This window comes from Haematobia irritans, chromosome 5 (genome assembly GCF_050003625.1).
Source record: "Haematobia irritans isolate KBUSLIRL chromosome 5, ASM5000362v1, whole genome shotgun sequence".
Lineage (NCBI taxonomy): Eukaryota > Metazoa > Arthropoda > Insecta > Diptera > Muscidae > Haematobia > Haematobia irritans.
In genome coordinates this window covers 106,204,024-106,223,001 of record NC_134401.1, presented here as the reverse complement: position 1 = coordinate 106,223,001, position 18,978 = coordinate 106,204,024, and the positions used below count along the sequence as shown (strand labels likewise).

The following is an 18,978-nucleotide window of genomic DNA, read 5'->3' as shown; positions in this document are numbered from 1 at the left end:
AGTAGAAAGTCGGGCGGGGCCGACTATATCATACCCTAAACCACCATTACAGAATTAGTAATCATAAGCATTTGTGGGGTAACATATAGGTCTGGGAGATAAACCGCAGTTGCATATTTAAGAAAATTAAGGGGTACATGTCTATGGGTGCTTTGTGTCAATCTGACTATAGCTCATAGTCAATGTTGCCAGGGAAAATGCTCGGTTTACCCTACAAGGACAAAAAAAGTTCCCTACTTTCCCATACATTCCCAAACAATTTTCCCTACTATATTTTTCGTTAAATTTAAAAAATTTTACAAAACAAAAATGGTTCTAAGTCCTTTATTACCTTAAAACATGAATATGAAAAGTATATAACTTAGAATATAAATTTGTATTACCACCACGGTTGCCACATTTGGTAGAATTCTACCCAAATTAGTAATCTTTTTTGTTAAATCTCTATAAAAAATAAAATTTTGGAAAAAGTTTCTATAAACAAATTTTTGTGAGAAATTTTTCTATAGAAATAAAATTTTGACAATAAATTCTATAGAAATAAATTTTTGAGAAAAAATTCCACAGAAATAAAATTTTGAGAAAATTTATAATATTTTGAAAAAATTTCTATAGAAATACAATTTTGACAAAATGTTCTATAGAAATAAAATGTTGACAAAATTTTCTACAGGAATAAAGTTTACCACAGATCAAGCCTTGCCGGCATCTAATTTCCTCCTCTAGAGCCACCAAAATGTAAAAATTATTACAAATTGTGTTGAGTGAAAATGTCCTACATTGTGGCCCTACGTCCCTACAAGACGCTAAATATTAGAAAAACCCTACATTTAGGGAATTTCCCCTACTTCTAGCAACACTGGCTGTGTTGATATTGCACCTACGAAGTTAGTATGCCACTAATATTGAGCCCATTATTAAAAAAGAGAAAATCGTTAAATTAGTGTGGGTAATAAATACAAATTTGTAAAAATCGGGTAATATTCTTATGTAAGAGCTACAAGTACGTATAAGTACTATCGGCTAGTACATCATATTTTGAAATTTGAGTAACATTGGTTAATAAATAAGAGTACTATGGCCAAATTTGGGAAAATCGAGCGATACATATATATGGAAGCTATATCTAAATCTGAACCAATTTGCATAATATTTTGCGGGTTTGATTAATACCACAAAAGGTTACCTTGTGCAAGATTTGAGTAAGATCAGTTAAGAAATGAGGCCTGTATGGTCAAACATAAGGTTATTAGGGGCGAATTTTTCAAAATCGGGTGATACATATATGGGAGCTATATCTACATCTGAACCGATATCGATGAAATTTTGCACATATAGTTAGTATAGAGAGCTATAGAGGACTGGATCTAGCCAACTTTTAGTAAGATCGGTTAATAAATAAGGGTTCTATGGCCAAATTTGGGATAATCGGGGTATACATATATATGGGAGCTATATCTAAATCTGAACCGATTTCGATGATTTTTGCACATATAGTTAGTTCTATAGAAGATTACATTTAGCCAAATTTGAGTAAGATCGGTTGATAAATAAGAGTTTTATGGCCAAATTTAGAAAAATCGGGCGGTACATATATATGGGAGCTATAGCTAAATCTTAACCGATTTCGATGAAATTTTGCTGACTTGAAGGGCGATGGAAGAGATTACCTTTTGCCAAATTTGGTGACAATCCGTTTGAAAAAACGCGCAACGAGACCCCATTTGTCGAAATCGGGCGATACATATATATGGGAGCTATATCTAAATTTGATCCGATTTCTTCCAAATTCAATAGCATTCGTCCTTGTGCCAAAAAAAAACTCCCTGTACCAAATTTCATCAAAATCGGTTAATAATTGCGACCGGAATCCTGTGAACAACAAATACATGGACAGACGGACGGACGGACGGACACCAAGCGCTAGATCGACTCAGGAGGTGATTCCGAGTGGATCGGTATATATTTTATGGGGTCTAAAATCAATATTTCTGGTAGGCACATTTTTTGGCCAATCAAACTTATTATACCCTAACCACTATGTGGTTTAGGGTATACAAATTGAGAAAATTTTCTATAGAAATAAAATTTTGACAAAATTTTCTATAGAAATGTTCTATAGAAATAAAATTTTGGTAGATTTTTTTTGTGTGATTGGGGATTGGCTATATATAACTATAGACCGATATGGAGCAATTTTTGCATGGTTGTTGGAGACCATATATTAACACGACGTACCAAATTTCAACCGAATCGGATGAATTTTGCTACTCCAAGAGGTTCCGGAGGTCAAATCTGGGGATCGATTTATAGGGGGCTATATATAATTATGGTCCGATATATACCAATTTTTGCATGGTTGTTAGAGATCATATACAAACACTACCTACAAAATTTCAACCGGATCGGATGAACTTTTCTTGTCTAAGAGGCTCCGGAGTTCAAATCTGGGGATCGATTTATATGGAGGCTATATATAATTATGGATCGATATATACCAATTTTTGCATGGTTGGTACAGACCACATACAAACACCACCTACCAAATTTCAAACGGATCGGATGAATTTTGCTCCTCCAAGAGGTTCCGGAGGTCAAATCTGGGGATGGATTTATATGGGGGCTATATATAATTATGGTCCGATATATACCAATTTTTGCATAGTTGTTAGAGATACCTCTAATACATAAGTATCGCCCGAAAAATTATAAAGGAATGAAATTACAAAGTATATTGTGTCTTATATTTTTATTTGGTAACCAATTTATCACACATGTCATCTTTAATAAATTCTAAATGTATTCCACCTTTCAATTGAAATACAAACGCTTTAGGATCAAATTCTGGTTGGCGCATCGTTCCATCGCACACTCGTACATAGTGATTCTTGAGAAGATAAAAGAGGCCACATTTAACTTGTAACATTGCCAAGCGACCACCAATACAATTATGGGGACCGTTTCCGAATGGTAAATAAGTCATGGGATTTATGGATATCTTATTTTCTGCAGAGAAACGTTCTGGATCATATTTGGTTGGATTAGGCCAATACTGGAAAAGAAAACAAAAATACAGACAATTAAAAGAAAAAACAAAAAAAAAAACAAAACTACAGTTAATAAAATATCAATCCTACAATGAAAAAAAATTTACGTGATATTTAAGATTATGCAACCTAAATTTTAAGATTCGATAAATGACATCTGATTCCTAATCTTAATTTTATTGATTCTAGATTTAAGGCCAGATAGGTCGCTACAAATGTCTTTATTTTAAAGAAGTTGCATCTTTGGCTCGGAATCAAAATCTTTAAGAAAAGGTCAAAATCTTTGGATCCAAGTAAATTTTTTTGAGTGTACACACAAAAAACAAACATTCAATCACGTAATTAATAGATCCAAATTAATTTGTGTTTTTTAGGGTATAGTGACTATTTCATTTCGTTTGAAACGCCGATATTTCAGACTCACTTTGACAATTAATTTTTTGGCTTCAAAATGTACCAAATTTCACAAATAATGGAATAACCCAAAAAAATAAAAAAGTAAATACGGCCGAAAGTTCGACCAGGATGAACCTTGGGTTGTAGTCATAGTTACCGATGACAAGGCACTCTTATGAATGGCTCTGGCTATTAGAGAGCCAAATTTCAACGGCATCGGATGAAATTCGTTCCTCCATGAATCTCCAGAAATAAAATTTTGGGTGGGGGGTTTAGAAATAAATGGAAATAAATAATAAATAGAAATAAAATTTTGATAAAAATTTCTATAGAAATAACATTTTGACAAAATTTTCTATAGAAATAAAATTGACAAAGTTTTCAATAGAATTAAAATTTTGACAACATTCTTTTTCACCGGAAACATGTAAAATGGTTGGCAAAAAAATATTATGTCTGTTGCCTGTGAAAAAGTAACATGATGTTCATCATGGTTGAGATGATCATATTGCTTCTCTGGATGTACCGTGATTTCACCAGACGTACCAACGAACATCGCTGGATCGACTCAGAATTTCACCACAACCCAGAATATTAAATGCTCCCGATAAGCATTAAATGATTGCTTTGATCATATTCACCTGTGTGATATTAACCCTAGTACTAGACATCACTTTAATCGGCCAATAAATAGGGTATGAGAATTTGTTGCCTAAATTTTGTGCAAGTATCAATTTGAAGTAGGTGACGTATTTCATATTTACCTGTGGATCGTAGTGCAATCCATAGACCGAAATATAGACTGGCATGCCTTTGGGTATATCGAAATCGCAATACGGTCTTAATGAATAAGATTCCGATGAACCAGATGCTTTACCATACATACGATCTATCATGGGTAAAACAGGATACAATCTCAGAGTTTCATTTATTACCATTTCCATATACTCCAAACGAGAGAAATTTTCATATGACACTAAATCACTGCCTTTATCAAGAGCCAATTGAATTTCTTTACGCAACTTCTTCTGGATATTTGGATTTTTGGCTAATTCTAGTAATATGTGGACTAAGGTGCTCGATGAAGTTTCATAACCAGCAGCCAATAATATAGTCGCCTGGGAAATCATTAATTCCATAAATTTATCAATATCTTCACCATTTGCTTCGACTTCTTTTTTAAGCTTCACTATAATATCAATGAAATCATTTCGTTTTTCTGCTGAGCGTTCTCTTTCTGAGATCACTTGGCAAAGGGTTGTCGTAAGAAAATCCACAGTTTCTTTGTTCCAAAATTTTGATCTAACTATTGTACATAGCTTGGGAGCAAAGAATGCCAGCATTGTATTGATGGCTCGTTTCCAATCGAAGGTACCTAATTTTCGGGTTAGTATATTAAAGCGTTCTTCTGGATTTTCCAATGAATTGGAGGCAAAACCAAGTATGGTAGTGCCAATGGTATCGGTGGTATAGCGAGCACATAAATCCTTAACTTCAATACGGAATTGTGATCCTTGACTTTGAAGATATTCTTGTAGATTCTCCCCCACTCCTTGCAAGAGGGGATACATGTATTTGAGTTTTCCAATTGAAAAGACTGGCGATAACTTAGAACGAATCACTTTCCACATTTTGTAACGAGCAAAAAATAAATTGAAAGATGCAATGCGATCATGATGCGGATCAGCTCTGGCAAAACGATCACAAAAACTCTCAAAATCCTTAATCAATATTCTTTTGATCAGCTCTGGTTCTCTTATTAGCAGGCTAGGCTTATATAGTCCATATACACCCACTACGGCTTGTTTGGCAAACTTAGGATCATCGTATATGGTTTTTAAGATAAAGCCCAAATTGGTTTTAAATTTAATAATTTCATATAAATTTCCACTAAATATTCGACCTGGAACACTGGCCACCGATTTTTTATATTTCAACCAGAATCGAAAATTATTTCTATACCATAAACATAAACACAAACTTGCTGCAATTACATTTGCCACCAGTATTTGGTAAAACAACTCAATCATTTTAGGATAGATGACTAAAAGCAAACACAAAATATAAGCGATTTATTTGAGTTCACCTCTTAAGAGCTTGTTAGGGAATGATATTTAAAAATAATTCACTACATGTAATGAATTCAGATTCAACATAATGCCAGCTTCTATTTCAGTGTGTAAGAATTGTCAAATTTTATTTATTCGGTATCAGCGACAACACTGAAAGAAGAGTTCTTTTCTGGGGAACAATGAAATTTTAGACCAATGAAATTCTAATAAATATCCTTTAAAAGCAAAGAAAAGCTATTAAAGACCAAATATTTCCAGAAAAAAGGAAAATTTCATTTCATTCCGGAGCAAAGTAATTTTTCTTTGCGTGTAGCTATGGTTTTCATTTCGTTTTGAAATTACAATAAGATCACTAAACTCGGGTTATCAGAACATTTTGCAAGCTAAAAATATTTTCTGAAACCATCCGTAAAGTATTTTATGATCTCGGCCGCATCCGATAAATGTGATGCATAACCAGTGTATACGATCGTAGGTTGGAACAGATCGAATCTTAAATACCCTGCACCACACTGAAAACAATATTGTCGTGACATCAAAGATTTCATGTCTTTAAAATACAAATGCAAATTTTGCTTAGAATAGAAGACGCATTTCTCTAATATAAAGTTTTTTTCCATGTCCAAAAGTCGATAAACTTTTCAATAAAGTCCTATTGTCCTTATAATAAAGTGATTTGAATTAAAATTCGGAAAATTTCTTTAAAATTAATGAAATTGTCTTTAAATTTTTTGTCAATTTGCATCTTGACTACAAAGCAAAAAATCGTTTAAAAACAGAACATGTTTTTCAACATTTTATTTTAAAGACGTGTTTTAAAGTGTGATACGGTCAACATTTGGTCAATATAAACTTGACGTATTTCATTCAATTTTGCATTTAAAAAACCTGAACACCCCTCATTTTGAAGGTGTGTGTGTGTGTAGAATGTTGCTCCTATTTTGGAATTCACTCTTCAGTTGTCAAAATGCCGTCCAAGCAAGAAGAGCAGCGTATCAAAATTTTGCTCGCGCATCGCGAAAATCCAAGCTACTCGCACGCAAAGCTGGCAAAATCGCTAAAAGTTGCCAAATCAACCGTTACAAATGTAATTAAAGTGTTTGGGGAACGTTTGTCGACAGCCAGGAAGTCTGGATTGGGGGGAAATCGAAAACCGGAAGCCGCTGAGACGACAAGGAGAGTTGCCGGTAGTTTCAAGCGCCGGTAGTTTCAAGAGATGCCGCAAAAAAGCTGGGTGTATCGTCTACAACCGTGCACCAACCCAAAAGCGAGCCGGACTATCGACTTACAAGAAGGTAGTGACTCCAAATCGCGATGTTAAACAAAATACGACGTCCAAAGCGCGATCCCGGAGGCTGTACACGACGATGCTGACGAAGTTTGACTGCGTGGTAATGGACGACGAAACCTACGTCAAAGCCGACTACAAGCAGCTTCCGAGACAGGAGTTTTATACTTCAAAAGGAAGGGGAAAGGTAGCAGATATTTTCAAGCACATAAAACTGTCAAAGTTCGCAAAGAAATATCTGGTTTGGCAAGCCATCTATACCTGTGGCTTGAAATTTATGTGGTGTTAGTATATGGTCTCTAACAACCATGCAAAAATTGGTCCATATAGGTCCATAGTTATATATAGTCCTCTTATAAACCGATCCCCAGATTTGGCCTCCGAAGCCTCTTGGAGGAGCAAATTTGGTCCAATTCGGTTAAAATGTTGTACCTTATATTAGTATATGGTCTCTAACAACCATGCAAAAATTGGTCAATATCGGTCCATAATCATATATAGCCCCTATATAAACCGATCTCCAGATTTGGCTTTCGGAGCCTCTTGCAGGAAGTTTCTCCGATTCGGTTGAAATTTTCTATGTTGTGTAAGTATATGGCCACTAACAACCACGCAAAAATGTATCCATATCGGTTCATAATTATGTATTGCCCCCATATAAACCGATCCCCAGATTTGACCTCCGGAGCCTCTTGGAGGAGCAAATTTCGTCTGATTCGGTTAAAATTTTGTACATGATATTAGTATATGGCCTTTAACAACCATGCAAAAATTGGTTCATAAACCGATCCCCTCGGATCACCTAGGGAGCCTCTTGGAAGACCAAATTTCTTGGAGGCGCAAATTTCATCCGATTTGGCTCAAATTTGGTACGTTGTGTTAGTATATGGTCGCTAACAACCATTCCAAACGTGGTCCATATCGGTCCATACACTGAAAAAAAGCATGCCCGGTTCCAAAGATTTTGTCTTTACTTCAAAAATTTTGGTATTGATTCCGAGCCAAAGAAGCGGAGAATACAAGTACGGATACTTTTAAGACACAATTCTATTTTAAATTTGGGTTTTGTGTACTTGCTTCCAGGAAGCAACTTAAAATTTTTCGTTTTTTTATGCTTTTTTTCTTCATATGCTATCAAAGTCCTTTAAAAACGAGTTCACGACAACTTTTGATACCCTGCGCCACACTGTGGAACAGGGTATTATAAGTTAGTGCATATGTTTGCAACACCCAGAATGAGACGAGATAGATAGTCCTGAGTCGATATAGCCATGTCCGTCTGTCCGTGAACACATTTTGTAATCAAAGTCTAGGTCGCAGTTTTAGTCCAATCGACTTCAAATTTGGCAGAATAGAATCCTATTGATTTTGGAAGAAATCGGTTCAGATTTAGATCTAGCTCCCATATATATATTCCGTCCGATATGGACTTATATGGCCCTAGATGCCAGAGTTTTACCCTAATTTGCTTAAAATTTTGCACAAGAAGAACAATTAGAAGCCAGAGTTTTACCCCAATTTGGTTGAAATTTTGCTCTAGGAGTACAATTGCTAGTGTAGTCAAGTGTGCCAAATTTTATTGAAATCGGTTCAGATTTAGATATAGCTCCCATATATATCTTTCGCCCGATATGGACTAATACGGTCCCCGAAGCCAGAGTTTTACCCCAATTTGGTTGAAATTTTGCACTAGGAGTACAATAAGTAGTGTAGTAAAGTGTGCCAAATTTTATTGAAATCGGTTCAGATTTAGATATAGCTCCCATATATATCGTTCGCCCGATTTACACTCATATGACCACAGTAGCCAATCGTTTACTCCGATTTAATTGAAATTTTGCACAGGGAGTAGAATTAGCATTGTAGCTATGCGTGCCAAATTTGGTTGAAATCGTTTCAGATTTAGATATAGCTCCCATATATAGCTTTCGCCCGATTTACACTCATATGACCACAGTAAAGGGTGATACGGTCAAAATTTGGTCAATATAGACTTGACGTATTTCATTCAATTTTGCATTTAAAAAACCTGAACACCCCTCATTTTGAAGGTGTGTGTGTGTAGAACGTTGTTCTTATTTTGATTTTGGAATTCACTCTTCAGTTGTCAAAATGCCGTCCAAGCAAGAAGAGCAGCGTATCAAAATTTTGCTCGCGCATCGCGAAAATCCAAGCTACTCGCACGCAAAGCTGGCAAAATCGCTAAAAGTTGCCAAATCAACCGTTACAAATGTAATTAAAGTGTTTGGGGAACGTTTGTCGACAGCCAGGAAGTCTGGATCGGGGAGAAATCGAAAACCGGAAGCCGCTGAGACGACAAAGAGAGTTGCCGGTAGTTTCAAGCGAAACCCTAACCTCTCTCCGAGATGCCGCAAATAAGCTGGGTGTATCTTCTACAACCGTGCATCGAGCCAAAAAACGAGCCGGACTATCGACTTACAAGAACGTAGTGACTCCAAATCGCGATCATAAACAAAATACGACGGCCAAAGCGCGATCCCGGAGGCTGTACACGACGATGCTGACGAAGTTTGACTGCGTGGTAATGGACGACGAAACCTACGTCAAAGGCGACTACAAGCAGCTTACGGGACAGGAGTTTTATACGACAAAAGGAAGGGGAAAGGTAGCAGATATTTTCAAGCACATAAAACTGTCAAAGTTCGCAAAGAAATATCTGGTTTGGCAAGGCATCTGTACCTGTGGCTTGAAAAGCCGCCTTTTCATAGCTTCCGGGACTGTCAACCAAGAAATTTACGTGAAAGAGTGTTTGAATAAACGTCTGCTGCCTTTCCTGAAGAAACACGGTTGTTCCGTACTGTTTTGGCCGGATTTGGCATCTTGCCATTACAGTAAAAAGGCCATGGAGTGGTACGCCGCCAACAACGTGCAGGTGGTTCCCCAGGACAAGAACCCTCCCAACACGCCAGAGCTCCGCCCAATTGAGAAATACTGGGCTATTGTCAAGCGGAACCTTAAGAAGACCAAAAAACTGCTAAGGACGAGCAGCAGTTCACGGCAAACTGGCTTTCTGCGGCGAAGAAGGTGGACAAGGTGGCTGTACAAAATCTGATGACAGGTGTCAAGCGTGAGGCCCGGCAATTCGGATTTGGAAAAGCGAAAGCCTAACTGAATATTTTTCCTGAATTTTATACTAATTGAACTTGAAAAAGAAATTTAATTTGATTTTTTAAATAAACGATTTCACCGATTTACACGCGTTTTCCCTTGACCAAATTTTAACCGTATCACCCTTTAAAATAAAGTTAAATAGGCTACAAACAATTTCGTTGTCTGTTTACTGGCTAATGACATTTACTCTTCCAAGAGGCTCCGAAAGTCAAATCTCGTAATGGGTTTATATGAGGGCTCTACATAATTTTTATACCCTCCACCATAGGATGGGGGGTATATTAACTTTGTCATTCCGTTTGTAACACATCGAAATATTGCTCTAAGACCCCATAAAGTATATATATTCTGGGTCGTGGTGAAATTCTGAGTCGATCTGAGCATGTCCGTCCGTCCGTCTGTTGATGTCACGCTAACTTCCGAACTAAACAAGCTATCGACTTGAAACTTGGCACAAGTAGTTGTTATTGATGTAGGTCGGATGGTATTGCAAATGGGCCATATCGGTCCACTTTTACGTATAGCCCCCATATAAACGGACCCCCAAATTTGGCTTGCGAAGCCTCTAAGAGAAGCAAATTTCATCCGATCCGGCTGAAATTTGGTACATGGTGTTAGTATATGATCTCTAACAACCGTGCAAAAATTGGTCCACATCGGTCCATAATTATATATAGCCCCCATATAAACCGATCCCCCGATTTGGCTTGCGAGGCCTCTAAAAGATGCAAACTTCATCCGATTCGGCTGAAATTTGGTACATGGTGTTAGTATATGGTCTCTAACAACCATGCAAAAATTGGTCCACATCGGTCCATAATTATATATAGCCCCCATATAAACCGATCCCCCGATTTGGCTTTCGGAGCCTCTAAGAGAAGCACATTTCATCCGATCCGGCTGAAATTAGGTACATGGTGTTAGTATATGGTCTCTAACAACCATGCAAAAGTTGGTCCACATCGGTCCATAATTATATATAGATCACCAGATTTGACCTCCGGAGCCTCTTGGAAGACCAAAATTCATCTGATTCAGTTGAAATTTGGTACGTGGTGTTAATATATGGCCTAAAACTCCCATGCAAAAATTGGTCGAAATCGGTCCATAGTTATATATAGCCCCCATATAAACCGATCCCCAGATTTGACGTCCGGAGCCCCTTGGAAGAGCAAAATTCATCCGATTCGGTTGAAATTTGGTACGTGATGTTAGTATATGGTATTCAACAACCATGCAGGAATTGATTCATATCAGTCCATAATTATATATAGCACCCATATAAACCGTTCCCCAGAGTTGACCTCCGGTGCCTTTTGGAGAAGCAAAATTCATCCGATCTGGTTGAAATTTTGTACGTGGTTAGTACATTATATTTAACAACCATGCCAAAAGTGGTCCATATCAGTCCATAATCATATATAGCCCCCATATAAACCGATCCCGAGATTTGGTTTTGGAGCCTCTTGGAGGAGCAAATTTCGTCCGAGTCAGTTGAAATTTAGTACATTGTGCTAGTATATGGCCGTTAACAACCATGCCTAACTAGATCCATATCAGTCTATAGTTATATATAGCCCTCAGATAAATCGATCCCCAATCACACAAAAATTGGTCCATATCAATATTTGTATATAGCCCCCATATAAGCGACCCAGATATTTCAATTCTGGCTCCCTACGTACCGTGCAAAAGTCCATATCGATTCGTAATTATTTGTAGACTTACCTACACATACTTTTTTTTGCCTAACGTATACCACGTATGGACTAACACACAATTTAGAAACTATTTAAGCTATCACAACCCAAGTAATTCGATTGTGGCTGACAGTCTTTCGTAGAAGTTTCTACGCAATCCATGGTGGAGGGTACATAAGATTCGGCCTGGCCGAACTTACGGCCGTTTATACTTGTTTTTACATGGTTCTTAGAGGGAATACTCTAACATTACGTACCATATTTTAACCAAATCATCTGAATATTAAGCTTATATATATTTTTTTGGCGAAGTGCGGAATGATTTCGTGATATTAACAACTCGACGTTAGCCCGATTTATTTAGTTTTATTTGCTAAATAAATTCTTACACATATCATCTCGTACAAATTCTAAACGTATTCCACCTTTCATTTGGAATATAAACGCCTTAGGATCAATTTCTGGTTGCAGGTTAGTTTCTTCGCATACTCGTACATAGTGATTTTCCAGTAGATGTAAGAGGCCACACTTTACTTGCAACATTCCCAAACGTCCACCAATGCAATTATGGGGACCATTGCCAAAAGGTAAATAAACCATGGGATTTATGGAGGATTTATTTTCTGGAGAAAAACGTTCAGGATCGTATTTAGTTGGATTTGGCCAGTGCTGAAAGGGAAATTAACAATAATTTAATTATTCTTTAATTTAATGTATCTAGGTTTAAGTAAATTTCTTATTCTTGCCTGGGGATCGTAGTGTAATCCATAGGCCGATATGTAAACAGGCATTCCTTCTGGTATATCGTAATCGCAATAAGGTCTTAATGAATAAGATTCCATGGGGCCAGAAGCTTTGCCATATTTTCGCTCCAGAACTGGCAATACGGGATACAATCTGAGAGTTTCTTTTATTACCATTTCCATGTACTCCATTCTACAGAGGTTTTCATAGGAAACTGTACCCTCTTCTTCTTCAACGGCCAAGCGAATTTCGTTACGCAATTTCTGCTGGATATCTGTATTCTTTGCCAATTCGAATAATGTATTGGATATGGTACTCGATGAAGTCTCATAACCACCTGCTAATAATATAGTGCCCTGAGAGATCATCAATTCCATGAAATCCTCAATATTTTCACCATTAGCTGTGGCTTCCCTTTTAAGTTTCACCATAATATCAATGAGATCATTTCGTTTTTCTCCTGTTTGTTCCCGTTCTGGAATCACATGATGTAGGGTTTTCGAAAGGAAGTCCACCGGATCTTTATTCCAAAATTTGGCCCTCAATAAACCAGTTAGTCTAGGGGCAAAAAATATAATCATTATGTTAAAGGCCCGCCTCCAATCAAAAGTTCCTAATTTGCGGGTTAGAATATTTATGTGTTCTTCTGGATTTTCCAATGAATTGGAGGCAATACCAAACATGGTAGTGGCCGTAGTATCGGTGGTATAGCGAGCACATAAATCTTTAACTTCAATACGGAACACCGATCCTTGCTTTTGAATATACGCTTGTAGATTTGCCCCTACTTGTTGCAATAGAGGATACATGTATTTGAGTTTGCCACTTGAAAAGACTGGAGTTAACTTCGAACGAACCTCTTTCCACATTTTGTAACGAGCAAAGAACATATTGAAGGATCCAATTCGATCATGGTGGGGATCAGCTCTGGCGAAACGTTCACAAAAACAATCGAAATCCTTGATCAAAATGTTTTTGATCAGCTCCGGCTCTCTTATTAACAAACTGGGCTTGTACATGCCATATATTCCCACCACAGGCTCCTTGGCAAACTTTGGATCATCGTAAATAGTCTTGAGGTTAATACCGACGTTAGTTTTGAGACTTAGAAAATCTATTAAATTGCCACTAAAAATTCGTCCCGATACACTTGCCACTATTTTCCGGTATTTCAACCAGAATCCGAAATTTTGCTTGTACCACACATAAAATGCCACAAATACAGCTGTCAATAGAATTTGACATAATATCGAAATCATTTTTGCATTCAACGAAAACTGATATGCGAGTTTGTAGCGTTCACCGCTTAAGAGTTTCCTAAAGAATGCTAAACAAAAGACAAAAAGCTAATAAAGAATTTTGAATTAGCATTAGAGATAAGGCTAGTTGCTTGTTTTAACTTTCTCATAATAATCAAAAAAAAAAAAAAAAAAATTGGGCATTTCAGTAGCCGTCTTTCAAAACAATGAAACAAGATTGTCAAGATAAGTTTGTTATATCAGGTCGAAGCTTATGCACCCTCTATTATGGTCTTATAGTACCCTATAAGATTACATTCTGCCAATTTTGAGTACAATCTATAGAAAATTTTGTCAAAATTTAATTTCTATAGAAAATTTTATCAAAATGTTATTTCTATAGAAAATTTTGTCAAAATTTTATTTCTATAGAAAATGTTCTCAAAATTTTATTAAAAAAATTTATTATTATAAAATTTTCTCAAAATTTTATTTCTATAAAACATTTTCTCAAAATTTCATTTCTATGGAAAAAGTTGTTAAAATTTTATTTTAAGAGAAAATGTCAAACTTTTATTTCAATAGAGAATTTTTCAAAAATTTATTTCAATACAAAATTTTTTCAAAATTTTGTTCCTATAGAAAATATTATCAAAATTTATTTCTTTAGAAATTTTTTAAAAATGTTATTTTTATACAATATTTTGTCAAAAATTTATTTCTATAGAAAATTTTCTCAAAATTTTATTTCTATAGTAAATTTTGTCTAAATTTTATTTCTATAGAAAAATTTCTCAAAATTGTATTTCTATAGAAAAGTTTCTCAAAATTTTATTTCTATAAAAAAATTTCCCAAAATTTTATTTCTAAAGAAAATTTTTTTTTTAAATTTTATTTTTATAGACAATTTTGTCAAGATTTTATTTTTATATAGAATTTTTGTTTTTTTTTTTAATTTATTTCTATACAATATTTTTTCAAAATTTTATTTCCATACAATTTTTTTTCAAAATTTTATTTCTATAGAAAATTTTTTTAAAATTTTATTTCTATACAATTTTTTTTTCAAAACTTGTTCCTATAGAACATTTTGTCAAAATTTTAGTTCTATAGACAATTTTGTCAAAATTTTATTTCTATAGAGAATTGTTTTAAAATTTTATTTCTATAGAAAATTTTATTAAAAATGTTTTTCATAAAAAAATTTCTCACAATTTTATTTCTATAGGAAATTTCGTCAAAATTTTAATTGGAGAGGAATATTTAGTAAAATCTATCACAACATCAAGAATTCTACCAATGTACCAAACAGTAAACAATTTACCATTTTGGTATTTCTATAGAAATATTTGTCAAAATTTTATTTCTATAGAAAATTTTGTCAATATTTTATTTCTATAGAATATTTTGGCAAAATTTTATTTCTATAGAACAATTTTGTCAAAATTTTATTTTTATGGAAAATTTTGTCAAAATTGTATTTCTTTAGAAAATTTTGGCAAAATTTTATTTCTATAGAAAATTTTTTCAAAATTTACTTTCTATAGAAAATTTTGTCAAAATTTTCTTTCTATAAAAAATTTTCTCAAAATTTTATTTCTATTGAAAATTTTCTCGAAAATGTATTTGTTTAGAAAATTTTTGTCAAAATTTTATTTCTATAGACAATTTTGTCAAATTTTTATTTCTATAAAAATTTTTCTTAAAATTTGTTTCTATAGAAATTTTTTTTAAATTTTATTTCTATAGAAAATGTTGTTAAAATTTTTTTTTTCATAAAAAATGTTGTCACAATTTTATTTCTATAGGAAATTTTGTCAAAATTTTAATTAGAGAGGAATATTTAGTAAAATCTATCACAACATCAAGAATTCTACCAATCTACCAAACAGTAAGCAATTTACCATTTTGGTATTTCTATAGAAAATTTTGTCAAAATTTTATTTCTATGGAAAATTTTCTCGAAATTGTATTTGTTTAAAAAATTTTGTCAAAATTTTATTTCTATATAAAATTTTCTCAAAATCGAATCGATTAAATATAGAAAATGTTGTCAATATTCGATTTCTATAGAAAATTTCTTCAAAAATTTACATCTACACATTTTTTTCAAACTCTATTATGGTCTATAGTACCCTATAAGATTACATTCTGTCAATTTTGAATACGATTTATAGAAAATTTTGTCTAAATTTTATTTCTATAGAAAAATTTCTCAAAATTGTATTTCTATAGAAAATTTTCTCAAAATTTTATTTCTATAAAAAATGTACCCAAAATTTTATTTCTATAGAAAAAAATTTTTAAAATTTTATTTTTATAGAAAATTTTGTCAAAATTTTATTTGAATATAGAATATTTTCAAAAATTTATTTCTATTCACATTTTTTTCAAAATTTTGTTTCTATAGAAAATTTCCTCAAAATTTTATTTCTATGGAAAATTTTGTAAAAATGTTATTTTTACACAACATTTTGTCAAAATTTTATTTCTATAAAGAATTTTCGCAAAATTTTATTTCTATAGACAATTTTTTTAAAATTTTATTTCTATAGAAAATTTTGTTACAAATTTTTTCCATAAAAAATTTTGTCACAATTTTATTTCTATAGAAAATTTTGTTAACAATTTTTTTCATAAAAAATTTTGTCACAATTTTATTTCTATAGGAAATTTTGTCAAAATCAAGAAATTGTCGTGACTTACGCGTGAGTCGTGCGTCACGCTGACCGCAACGTCGTGAGTGTACGAGAGCGTGATTAACCAATCAAATTTCATGCGTGAGCGTGAGTCACGAAAATAATATCCTCGTGAGTTTGCGTGAGTATCGAATTTCGGAAAAACAGTGCCACGAAAATAATCCCACTTACGAACATAAAATGCTTACGAGTTGAATTCATTTATAATTTTAGCGACATCCTACACTGAAAAAAATATTTACGTGATATTAAAGATTACGCAACCTAAATTTTAGGAAGCGAAATTTACAATATATTAAGGACAAATTACTTTAAAATAATGAAATTTTAATTAACCCTGGACCGTCATCCTTCGTCAAAATGACGACGCATAATTTCATTTTCGATTTAAAATGCATTTTGGTCGATTGGGAAATGAAAAATTTAAGTTATACCAAAACAACAATTTCATGAATTTTTGTCTCATACTAATTAAAAACAAATTGAATAAGGAAATTAACTCAATTTTGGTTCTCATTTTTGCTCACGATACAAATTATTGCGTTTTGAAAAAAGCCGTAGTCAAAATGACGAAGGATGACGTTAGTGTACAAAAAATAAGGATGACTTTCCAGGGTTAAAATAAAGTTTGTAATCTTTGCTTTAAAAACTTTTTTCATTAAATTTAGAACACAAATTTTGTAAATTTGCATCGTTAAAGTCACATGTCTTTGAACTAAGGCTAATTTTCCTTAAAGTAAAGAAACATATTTTTGATTTAGATAAATTGTTCTTAAATTAACTGAAATATTGAAACTTTAGATTTAAGATAGAAACGCTTCAAATATAGGCTAAGACTTATTTTGAGGATTCAGCGTCTTTGGCTTAAGGTTTTTGTGGAATTAAGAAAACATTTTTTACTTTGAATTTGAATTTTTAAGCTGGCATTTGTTTGTACGTGAGTACCTTTATTAATAAACCGCGAAAATACAATGAAAATTTAATAAATAAGATCTGTATCCTAATTTTAATTTTATTGGTCCTAGATATAAAGCCAGATGGGTCGCTAAAAAAATTCTCTGTTTTAAAGAAATCGCATCTTTGGCTCGGAATCAATACCAAAATCCTTAAACGAAGGTCAAAATCTTTGGATCCAAGTAAACTTGTTTTTGAGTATAACGCACTAGATTTTAACAATACTCATGTTTTCAATCAGGTTCCATAGGTAAATCACTCATAAAATTATTTGTGAGTCACGAGGTTTTTCGTGAGTTACGACATTTTTCGTGAGTCACGACATTTTTCGTGAGACACAACATTTAAAATATTTTCGTGCGTGACTACAAATTTTCTTTTCGTGAGCGTGCGTGAGTATGCGTGAATAAGATTTCTCCGTCGTGAGTGTGCGTCAGCAAAATATTACTCACGTGCACACCTCTAATATACGAGTATATATAGCTTCCATCACATCCGCCCCATCGAACTTATTCGAAGTTGCAGGTATGTCGAATATGTTTTTGTTATAAAGGGTGGTTAAAATTTAATGGGCCGATGTTGATTTTGAATAAAATACAAACTATTTAGGAAATTATTGTAATTTAATTTTATTGTGATATATTGGTATTACTCAATTATGTATGGAACAAAATATCGGCCAAATGGGGGCCGCGACCTCGGTGGCACACCTTCATCCGATGGTCCAAATTTTCGATGACGCTGAGGCATAATGGATGTTCTATGCCGTTAATGTGCCGAATTATCTCATCCTTTAGCTCTTGAATTGTTGCTGGCTTATCGACGTACACCTTTTCTTTCAAATAACCCCAAAGAGGAAAGTCCAACGGTCTCAAATCACATGATCTTGGCGGCCAATTGACATCGCCATTACGTGAGATAACACGGCCATTGAATTTGTTGCGCAAAAGAGCCACTGTTTAATGTGCCGAATTATCTCATCCTTTAGCTCTTGAATTGTTGCTGGCTTATCGACGTACACCTTTTCTTTCAAATAACCCCAAAGAAAAAAGTCCAACGGTGTCAAATCACATGATCTTGGCGGCCAATTGACATCGCCATTACGTGAGATAACACGGCCACACGGATGAAAAAGACTGTTTTTCATATGTTTGGCTATAAACATTATATGTTTGGAACACAAATTTTTAAACACAATATTTTTGAGTGCAAGCATATAATGTTCATAAACTAGCATAACATGTTTGGGACATATATGTTAATATGTTAGAACATATTATGTTTGCGACATAAAATGTTTGTAAATATAATATGCTTGGATGCAAACATATATTAATTTAGAAATAGCCTATAAAAATATATGTGTTTAGTAGCTTGGAGCGCTATTTAACAGGGAGCGATATTGAATTAAGTTGGTGGTTTTTGCTTGTTATTACAAAATTAACATTTTATTTTTCCTTGGGCAATTGATCAGCTACTTCTTTGATCCTTATAAACTGTGCGGTCCGCTGTTCGAATCCCCGTCCGGCAAAAGGTAAAATTAAAATAAAAAAATCATACAATTGAATAATTTCTTCTACAATGTTTGTATTACAGAAAAAGGTGCTAAGAACTAAAAAATCTCGTGGAAGTGAGAAAGATGTGGGGCAATATACAATTGGGCAGAAACAAAATTTTGAGCATTCAGGTCGAAAACCTATGTTGTTAG

The 18,978-nt window shown here is 33.9% G+C and overlaps 1 protein-coding gene across 1 annotated transcript; it reads right to left on the bottom strand.

Moving 5' to 3' along the window:
• Positions 1–2,722: 2,722 nt before the first annotated feature.
• On the bottom strand, positions 2,723–13,684 carry LOC142239972 (uncharacterized). The gene is made up of 4 exons (XM_075311700.1): positions 12,382–13,684; positions 12,010–12,304; positions 4,208–5,493; positions 2,723–3,052 (listed from the first exon to the last, which is right to left on the bottom strand). Exons 1-4 carry the CDS (start codon positions 13,636–13,638, stop codon positions 2,750–2,752), a joined length of 3,141 nt encoding a protein of 1,046 aa, XP_075167815.1. The 5' UTR covers positions 13,639–13,684; the 3' UTR covers positions 2,723–2,749.
• Positions 13,685–18,978: the final 5,294 nt, after the last annotated feature.